General features: G+C 66.0%; 1 protein-coding gene across 1 annotated transcript in view; it reads right to left on the reverse strand.

Annotated features, from left to right (window-relative positions):
* LOC109291056 (arf-GAP with GTPase, ANK repeat and PH domain-containing protein 3-like) overlaps positions 1-9,595 on the reverse strand; it is a 42,845-nt gene extending 33,250 nt beyond the window's left edge. Inside the window, exons 1-3 of the mRNA XM_019507916.1 lie at positions 9,572-9,595; positions 8,916-9,080; positions 5,518-5,686 (exon numbers count right to left, since the gene is read on the reverse strand). Coding sequence (XP_019363461.1) covers positions 5,518-5,686; positions 8,916-9,080; positions 9,572-9,595 — 358 coding nt within the window. The remainder of the gene's footprint in view (positions 1-5,517; positions 5,687-8,915; positions 9,081-9,571) is intronic.
* Positions 9,596-10,182: the final 587 nt, after the last annotated feature.

Here is a 10,182-nt window from a genome sequence, read left to right on the forward strand (position 1 = left end):
TCAAAAGCCTTCCTGAAGTCTAGGAAAACTATATCCACTGCCACCCCTGCATCCAATGATTTAGTGACCTGGTCGTAAAAGGCCACCAGGTTGGTCTGACAGGACCTGCCGCTGATGAACCCGTGCTGGTTGCCCCTGAGCATGCCGTTCCCTGCTGGCCCCTCCTGGATGCGTGCTCCCTGCATCACGGCCCCCCGAGGCGACTGGGCACTGACGCTTCCTGCGCCCAGGCTCGTTTCCTGGGCTGTACCTCCCAGCGACAGCTCCTGGAGCGGCCAACGAAGCCCGAGTCTCTCGCCACAGGGCTGCTGCCCTGTCCCCTCTGCAGCTCCCCGACAAACCCAGCGGGGTGCATCTGGCCCAGGCCATTGCTGCTCGGTGCCGCTAGCCATCCGCAGGGACCTCCTGCCTGGACGTGCCCACCACGACGCAGCCCAGGCGTGGCTGGCAGGCACGCCGGGCACGCCTCGCTCCAGCTGCCGCCCGTGGAATCTGCATGGCACCAGCATGGCCAGAAATCAGGCCGAGAGACCGCCAGCCACCAGCCAGGCCATTAACCCAGTGCATTGCTGCAGGAGACAGTCCAGACCCCTGGAGCAGGTGCCCTGCCCTGGCCTGAGCACTGGCTCCCTCCATCCACTTGTTCCCAATCCTTCCAGTTTCCCCAGTTCACAGGAGTGCTCCGGAGCTGCTGCCAGGTGCTGGAGACAGTAACTGCTCAGAGATGCTCTTACCAGCCTGTGAGTTTTATCATCATCCACGCGAACTCCCAAGTCCCTTCGTAACAGCTTTCCCTGAGAAACCCTCAAGAGAGCGAGAGTCAAAGGCAAAGTGCTGGCACAGCCCCAGCACCAGCTGAGACAGGTCCAAGGGCTGGAGAACGACCCCCTGGACCCAGCGCTGGTGTGGACGTGGTCTGGGAAGGGGGTGAGAAGCGAACCCCCCACAACACCAGCTGATGCAGCCGGGAAGTGCTGGGGAACGCCAGGACACAGGCAGTGTGCGGCAGGCGGGACCCTGTCACAACAGGAGCAGGAGGCCGCACACGGAGAGGGGTCCGACTGTCCCGTGGGCATTGCCAGGGCCCCAATTGCAGCATCTGCATGGCACAAACTGGACGTCTGCATGGGGAGCAAAGCAGAGCACCCGCTCAGGGACAGACCCTGCAGCTTCACCCTGCTCACGTGACAACCATGCTCTCGTCTAGCCCCTCTCGGCTCTGGACAGGCACTGACCCATGGCAGGGGTCACTCTAGGGTCAGGGCCGTGCGGTCAGCCAGGCCTGCGGAAACTGGGCATGCAATCAGCCCTGGAGTGCCCACTTGCACAGGCACAGAGATGTGCAGAGGGTGGCACAGAGCCCTGCACAGCTCCCGCCTGGGCACAGCCGCCATCCCCGGGGCTGAGTGAGGGCTCTTCCTGGCAAGAAGCCTCTCCATTGCCCTCTCTGCGGTCCCCTTGCTGGAGGGCAAGGAGGGACCCACCTGGCCGCAGCGCAGAGGGCACGACTGGGGGAGAGGGAAAGGTGCTGGGCCAGGGCACGGGGCAGGAGCTGCAGGGGAGAAGGGCTAGGAGCTGGAGCCGGGGTACGTGGGGAGCCAGGAGCAGAGGAGCCGCTCAGTGCAGTGAGACTTTGGTGCAGGTGACAGTGACGCCGGGGCTGCTACCGGTGCACACAGCCCCTATGCAGCCTGGACCTGCCTGGCACCCACATCCCCCATCTCATCATCCCTCTGCTGCCAAGGCAGCAGCTGCAAAACCTGCCGACACCAGGCACAGCTCACCCCTGCCCAGCACCAGGTCCATGCAGAGGAGAACAGCTTTCTACTGCTACCAGCTACTTCCTTACGCAGAGGACACGAACCTGCGCTGGGGACCTACTGACATGCCAATGCGGCGCCACGCGCCATGGGGCACCCGCCCAGCCCTTTTCAATGAGCAAGTTGCATTCAAACTTGCCTTAATCGGAAGCGGTGCCTGCAGTTCAGGAGCGCCAGATGGAGGCGGCCCACGCACCGGGGTCTGGCTGCTCGGCACACGTGTCACGACCCCACGTGCTGGGCAGGGCTCTGGTGGCAGCCGGGATGGGCCCCGCACCCAGAGTGGCACGTGGGGAGGGGGGAAGTGGGGATGCTGCTGGGTTCTGCCCTGGCCTCGGCACCAGGTCCGTGCACGCCTCTGGCAGGTCCCACAGGCTCCACCAGCCACTTCCCGATCATCCCTTGCAGTGCCCTGGGCTCCGACGTCCCGTAGCTCCACGTGCTCCCGTCTCCATCTGCCACGGGGGAGGCACTTTGGGCGTGGAAGGCTTTGGAAAAGCCGGGTGCAGAGATGTCCAACCAGGCACATATCTCTGTGCCACGTCCCACATCAGGGGCACAGGGCAGCCGTGCCCTCAGCTCTGGGCCACCAGGCAGGAAAGGCCTGGGGTGTTGCTGCAGCCCTCGGGGTCAGCACCGGAGCCGGGCCTGGCCGGGGATGCACTGAGTACGGAGGCGAATGGGAACGTCAAGGGATGAGGCTGGGCTTGGCCACGAGACCCCAGCACAGTTGTGGGAGCCAGGACCACGCTGCAAGGGCCCGGGGTCTGCAGTGCGGCTGCTCGGGGCACCTGCATCCTGGTGCTCCCTGGCTCCGGGGGACACGTCCTGTGCAGACGGGGTCTCAAATGTCACGGGGGCTTGTCTGTCGGTCACGTGGGGCCATGCCGGGCCTGCCCAGGGGTCCATTGACCGCAGGGTCCACGTGGAGCCAGCTTGTCGTGGTTACGCCTCATCAGAGACCAGGCCCTGCAGCTTGGGTGGCACCCCCACAGCTCGGCTCGGCCCAGGGCACGGCTGGGGCACGAGGGAGGATGGCAGAGGGGGAGGGTGGAGGACCCCTCCCCGTCTTCCTGGGCATGGAGCGCGATGCCGACGCGCCAGCTGTTCATGGCCCCGGCAGGCGGCGCGGCTCGTGGTTAACACACCAGCAAGAAGTGCAGAGCAGCGGAGGTAACGCAGGGCAGGCACCTTCACTTGGGGAATTTCCTGACTTTTAAGGGCTTGATTGCTCAGCCTTAATGCGGCATTAATGCTAGTTATTTGCATTTAATTAGATCTAAAAACTGTTAATAGACCCAGTGCTTGGGCTCAGCGAGTCTTGTCCCTGCCTGGATTTTCTTCCCTGTCTCACTCCATGGAAAAAACCACGATGCTGGAAGAATGCGAAAGCTGCAGAATGAAGGAGGAGGATGGCGATGCAACGCCAGTGTGCCTGACAGGCCCAAGGGGGAAGCACAGTGAGGCCCATGCGCTCCAGAAAGCTCCCAAAAGTCCTCCCAGAGCCTCCCACTGCAGCCCAGTCCTCCCACAGCTTCCCTCCAGGCCCAAATCTGGTTTTGGGGGACTTCTGCCCAACGCAAGGTCCAGCCATGGGAGCAGGCACCAGCCCAGACCTCAGCCAGGAGGCAGGAGACCCTCACCACCTCGGAGGATTGGGCCACCTCACCCGGTGCCTTGGCCCCAGTGTGCCAGAGTAAGGTGAGAAACATGTGCACACAGGTGTGAACATATGCACACACACAACACATCTGGACAGCTGTGCATCACGGGACAAATCCCCCCGACCCATGCAGCCCTGATGACACGTCGCCTTGAGGCAAGTCGTGCATGTTCTGGCGAGCAGATGTCGATGCAGCGATCCCGCCCCAGGAAGGGAAGAGCTCAGCTCCAGCACCCAGGGCCAGAGGGGCTCTCACCTTCCCCCACCCATGCAGGGAGGCCTGGGCGCTCCTCCTGGGCTGGGCAGGCACCAAGGAGAGGTCTCATCTCTCTGCAGACCCCGGCCTGCATGGAGCCCCTGCCCTGTGCGCCTGCTGCGACAGCGTCACCCGTGCTGCCAGGAAACTGCACTTTCAAGACTGGCTGCGGATGCCGTCGTCTGCACCCGCTGAGGCCACTGCGGGCGGCACTGACGGGCCTCCTCCAGAGAAGCAGGGTGGACCGGGCTCCCACAGCCTCGAGCCGGTTCCTCTCCTCGGCCCTGGCTGCAGCCCCCACAAGCACCTACCATCGCGTTACCCCCCACAACGCCATCTGAAACCATCACCAGCAAAGCTCTGGCATTGCCCGGTCACTGATGAGGACGCCGACAAGCTGGGCCTAGGAGCGGCCGGCCTGGGGCTGGGCTGTGGGAGACCCACCAGCTGCACTCTCCCCATCTGCACGTGCTACCAGACCCGTCAGCGAGCCTGCGGTCACCCCCTCCAAGGCTGGTGCAATGAGACGGGCTCCACCGGAGTCACGTGGACAGACACGGGGTCTCTCTCAGCTGACGGGGTCCCACGTTAGCTGCTCCACCCTCCTGTCCAGGGCCGGCACCGGCCTCTCTGGTCCTCCGTTCCCTTTGCCCGTTGCAATGCCCGGTACCCTTTTCTAGGCGTTGGAGCGGCGCAGGCAGCCCCCGGGTCTCCAGGGTTTGTTGAGAGCAAACGCGAGCGGGTAAGAGCTCTCACCCCAATCCCCGGCTGTACATGTGCGGGGGGCTCAGCCCGGCAGCACCCAGCAAAGCCCCCTTCGCTCCGCAGCCCCCACAATCCTGTGGCTTCATGGCCTGCTCCCCAGCCAGCCCCGAGGCAGCTCCAGCCGGGCAGAGGCAGCTCAGCGAAACCCTAAGAAACTGCCTCTTCTCGCCCCTCTGAAACAAGCACCGACAGATTAACAAATCACCTGTTGGAAAAGCCCCTTGCACCCCGCTCCCTGCCATGGAGCAGGATTTTGGAGAGGCTTCATGCCCCTGGCAGCTCACGGACTCCCAGGGTCGCAGGCCCCAGCGGTGTCCGGCTCAGCCCCCACGAATGCAGGGGGTGCATGCCAGCATGCATCCAGCCTCCTCTCCTGCCAGCCTCAGGCAGCTCTGACAGTGCTCATCTCCCTGGCCCAGCCAGTCCCCGCACCTCTTCGCAACAAAGGGAAACTATTTTCCAGACCGGGGCATTAAAACCGAGGCCCTAAAGCAGCAGAGCTGGCGCCAGAAGGCAAGGGAAGGAGGCGCACTGACCTGCCCCGGCCTTGCTGACCCCTCTGCCTGGACGGCAACAAGGCATGATGCCCAAGCATGCAGCAACGTACAATGCTGCGCCCCGAGCGACTGCTAACGAACTTGCACAGCCCATCTCCTCTGGAGTGTGGACCGTCCTTGACCGCTGCCCTCCAGCCCTGTGACACCCAGCCCAGACCATGCCTCAGCCCTCGCTGCCACGCAGCAGTGAGCGACGCACCTGCTCCTCCAGCACGTGCAGCCGTGTGCCCACAGACGTGCAGCGCCCAGACCGCCCCCACCCCAGGACTAACCTTGCCCAGCGCTACCCATCAGCAGGACAAGCTGAGCCCCCCGTGCATAAAACACAAGGGGGTCTCAGGCAGGGAGCACCAGGCCCCTCGTGCATCGTGTCAGCAGCCTGTGCAGCTAGACAGGGCGCAGGCAGCGTGCAGAGGGAGCGTGGGTGCCTGCCGGGGCCATGGCCGCTGGTCTTACCAGTGTTCCCGGGGAACTGCGTGCTGCTCCGCTCCTTGGCGAGCCCGTTGGTCTTGGGGCTGGCGCTGGGGGCCGTGGCCGTAGTCGCCCTCGGGAGCCGCTTGCCCGGCACCTTCACGGTCGTTCTCAGCAGGTCGATCTCCTTGCCGTGGACGTTCTGCATGTAATCCTGCAGCACAAGCAGCGCGGTCAGGACGCGGCGTGGGACCCTCCCCTGCCTGCACCGCCTCGGAGGCACGCAGCCTCCTCCTGCCCTCCCTGCAGCTGCTGGGCTGGGGCCGAGAGGTGGGAGGCTGCAGGCCAGCCCCAGTGCCCATCTCCTGATCCCAGTGCTGCTCCCTAACCCCGGAGAAGCCGGGCAGCCTTTAGGGAGGGGTCAGAACCGGTGCTCCTATGAGACCCCGGCTGAACCAGAACAGAGATGGGGGTCCTGGCTGGCAGGGGCTGGGCGCCCCTCTCCCAGCTTACAGCCGGTGGGGTCCGGCCCCGGGGACCAGGGCAGAAGGGGTTCCTGCTGTTCACCCCCTAAAAGACTCTGCTGGGACCTGGCTGCAGCAGGCACGAATATCCGCCTCGAAGCCAAGGAGGTCAGTGCAGGTTGCAGCCCCCGTGCCCTGCGGGGTCTCCGCTACCCCCCAGCCATCAGGGTCTGTCTGGGACGGAGGCACCTCAAGGCGAGGGTGCAGCACCCCTGGGACCAGGGAAGGGCAGGCAGAGCTGCTCTGGGATGCTCTGGGCAGGGCTTTTTGTGGCTCCAGGCATGGGTTCCCAGAGAGCAAGGGGGTCCCCTTGTGACCCCCCTGGGCGGGGGTCCGGTCACTGCTCGCCACCCAGCCACCCCCATGCAGCTCCCCCACCTGCTCCACCACAGCCGAGCGGCAGCTGGCCGGGAGGAAGCTGCAGCTGCAGTCTCTCCCTGGCGCAGCTCGGGTCTGCTCCAGTTCACAAGCAGGTCACAGAGCAGATCAGCGCCGCCACGGGCCGTGGCAACCCGCGCCGCTCCCAGACCGTGGCCGCAGCTCTTCCGGGCCCCGGGCTGGGAGCAGCAGGTGGGGAGGTGGCGGGCAGCACGTCCCTGACCCGGGGCGCTCGGGGCAGCCAGGCTCTCCTCCGAGCCCCGGGCGCAGCCTGAGCCCCGCGCTCCCTCCGCACCTCCCACAGGCTGAGATGCTGGGGGTCACGGGGAGACCGATCCTGGGGCAGGACACAGCGTCCGGCAGGGCGGCCTGAGCAGGACCCAACACTGCCCATGCCCCATGCGCACCCCAGGCACCGGCCTGGCGACCCAGCGTCCCCAGCGGGGCCGCGGCCAGGCTGAGGGGGAGCCAGGAGAAACCCCTGGGCAGGGAATCACAGAGGGCCGGGAAGATTTTCCCTAGCTCAGCACAATCGGTGCGCTAGCCGGCTGCCTGCCGGAGACAGCGGTCACCAGCGCGCGGCTTTTATTACATGCTATAAAACAGCAATTTCTTCCCAAGCCTCCTCGCTAATTACCCAGCCAGTTCTCTCATTTCATTTTATTACTGGAATTAACAACGAGTTCAAAGCGTGGAAAGCTATTAAGATGTGTGATTAAGCCACATTCAATTAGTTTCTACAAACAATTTAATTGATGTTGCAGATAGAATTAACAGAAGGTGATTGTGTGAATGGCTCCACTGGCTGCAAAATGGGAGATGCTGCCTTCCTGGCTCTGCGCAGCGCCGCGTGGCTCGCCGGAGACGGGCCGAGCAGTGCGCGGGGCCCCAGGAGCGCTGGGGCCGGGGCCGCGGCGTCAGAGCGCACGGGCCTCACTTTCCTCACGGCATCGATGCTGTCGGGCACCCACGGAGGGAAGAGAGGCCATGCTGGGATTTGGCCCGTGGGGCACGAGGCTCCAGCCTGGGGCATCCCATCTGCTGAGCACGGGTTCCAGGGGAAGCCCCCAAGCCGATCTGCAGGCCCAGCTGCCAGGGGCGCAGAGTGGTGCAGCCACATGCCCTGCAGCCACGGGGCCGGGGCAGCTCCCTGCAGGCCTGAGCCAGCTCACAGGCACCTCGACTCGCACGTGCCCCACGGAGCGAGGGGGAGCCCATTGCCACGATCGAGGGACAGTCCTGGCAGACGGGGAGCAGCAAATCCCCGGGAACCCACAGAAATGCCTCAGCCCCACCGCAGGGAGGCTCAGCCTCGCAGCACGGTGCCGCCACCCCCGCCCCTGGGGTGCAGGGGAAAGGCCACGGGGACACAGAGGCTGTGGCGAGACACCTCGCAGCTGGGGCCTGGCCTGGGAGTACGAGGAGGGCTCGGCTCTGCCCCGCTGCAGAGCTGGGCCGTGGGCTGTGAGTAGCTGGAGGACACAGGGTGGTGGGAGCAAGTAAGGGAGCGCTGGGGCCACGTGCGGCTCCCCGGCCTGCCAGACACCTGGTGATGGGACAGGACCCTGTCCTGAGACGGACATCCCTGCCACGTGCTCCGCGGCCAGCCGTCCCTGCCAGGCCGGTGACCCCCAGCCCACCCCACGGGTGCTGCTGCCCTGGGGATCCCGCATCGGCCCGTGAGCCTCCTCTACTGGCTGCTCAGTAGCACTGGGCGCCCCCACACCGCCGATCCCAGAGGTGATGAGGGCTGGCCACAGCTCCTTGCACCCGGGGGCTTCCCCCTGGGGCCTCTGGCTTTTTTATAGCATGTAATAAAAGCCTGGCAGCTGCTCAAGCACTCACAGGCTTGGGCAGGGAGGGGGGTGGTGGGGAGCGTGCAGGGGACTGGGCACGGGCTGGGAGGAGGGCGGCAGGGCCCAGGATGCGGGATGCTGGGAGCAGGGGAGCACGCCTGGGCAGAGGCGACAGAGCTCAGAGCAGCACGTGGGGCTGCGGGTGGGAGCAAAGGCCCCGGGCAGCAAAGCAATGCCAGGCCCCAACTCGGAGAGCGTGCCTGCCCATGCCCCGTGCTCAGCCGAGCCGGCCTCCCCCACCCGGCAGCCCGGCGCCGTGCTGCGGTGATCCCCTCCGTCCAGAGGACGCCACGCTCCACGACGCCACAGGTGCATGCCGTCCCCACCACACGCTGTGTGCGAGAGGGAGCCGGGAAAAGCCATTAGCCCCGCAGTGGGTTGGCGACAGAGATGGATGGGGCCGGCAGCTGTGCGCCTGAGCCTCGCGCCGCAGGTCCCACACAGCTGCCCGGCACTGCTACCCAACACCCAGCTGCCGGGAACCTCGCTGCACCCTGCTCCTCGCTGGGGCACAGCCAGCACCGGAGAAGGTGTCCAGGGCCTCAAGGAGCAGCCCACCCGGGGAAGGCAGGGACCAGCACACGCTGCACAGAGGCTGCAGCATTGCATCTACTGAGGCCAGGCAGTTTGCACCCCCACCCACTCCGGGGGCTCCCTCTGCCCCGCAAGCCTGGGCAGCACTCACGTGCAGGCTGGGGTGGTAGGTGAGCAGCCCATTGTCGCACAGCGTCACGTACTTCTTCTTCCACTCCTTGTTGAGGGACTTGCCGCTGCGCTTCAGAAGGATGCCCTGCAGGAGAGGAGCTGCGTCAGCGCCCGCCGGGCCGGGACCCCCCGGTGCCCAGCGCGGCTGCAGGGAGAGGGGCAAGGGTGAGGCTCCAGCAGCCCTGGATCCTGCTCGCCCCAGCGCTCCTGCCAGGCTCCCAGGCCCTGCTAGCTGCCCAGCATGAGCCAGCAGCCATTGCATGCCCTCCCAGCCCTGCTCTCTCCGGCCCTTGCCTGGCTCAGCCCGGCCCTTGCCACGGCAGGGGCAGAGGAGGCAGGAGCCGGCAACCCAGCCTCTGCTTGCCGGGCAGAGGGGAGGGTTAGGGAAGAGGCACCGGCCAGGGGATGTCCATATTTTGGGGCTCACAGGAGGGGCCACGATGCCTGGACGGCTCCGAGATTTGTTCCCTCTCCCTGCCCAACCTCGAGGTAACACCCCCACTCTGCCACGAGCCTCGGCACCACGCGGGCCTGGATGCCGCACTGCACGGATCCAGCCGCCCCCATGCCCCCATCACCCCGAGTGGCTCCACGTGCACATGGGCTGCATGCATCCTGCCGCAGATCGACCCTCACCTGCAGCAGTGCAGCCCTCCGCATGCCCCGGCGGCACACGCTGGCTGACCCCAGCACCCATGCCCCACCGCAGCAGGCGAACGGGCCCCACGATGGGGCTGCACGATGGAGTCAGGCACCAGCGGCACCGCGTGGAGGCACCATGGTCACACATGGCCGGAGGACCAAGGGGCAGAGAGCGCAGGGGTGCAGGCACAGGGGGACGAGGCAGTCGGCCCAGCCGGGCTCCCAAGGCCACCTGGCACCTCCCATGTCCCACCAGCAGCTCGGCCAGGTGGGTCTGGAGAGGGGGCGCGACCGAACCAGCCCCCCTAGCCTCCCCAGCTGGATCCCAGCAGCTCCCCAGGATGTGGGGGGGGCTGCCAGGGCCAAGCAGGGCTACGAAAGGTCGTTGAGCACCGAGCCCGACTATGCGGGCTCCACATCTGCCAGCCCATGGCTCAGACGTGCAGAAAGAGCCCTGCACCCGTCCCAAGCCCTGCTCCCCCGAGAGCCCTGCTACCAACCCCCTGCTCCCTGCCCACAGCCCCACTCGCAGCCCCGAGCCCTGCCCCCAACCCCACAGCCTTGCTCCGCACCCCCTGCTCCCTGCCCACAGCCCCGCTCCCCAC

The sequence above is a fragment of the Gavialis gangeticus genome, unplaced genomic scaffold, assembly GCF_001723915.1.
Source record: "Gavialis gangeticus isolate Ggan-Ray unplaced genomic scaffold, GavGan_comp1, whole genome shotgun sequence".
NCBI classification, from domain to species: Eukaryota; Metazoa; Chordata; order Crocodylia; family Gavialidae; genus Gavialis; species Gavialis gangeticus.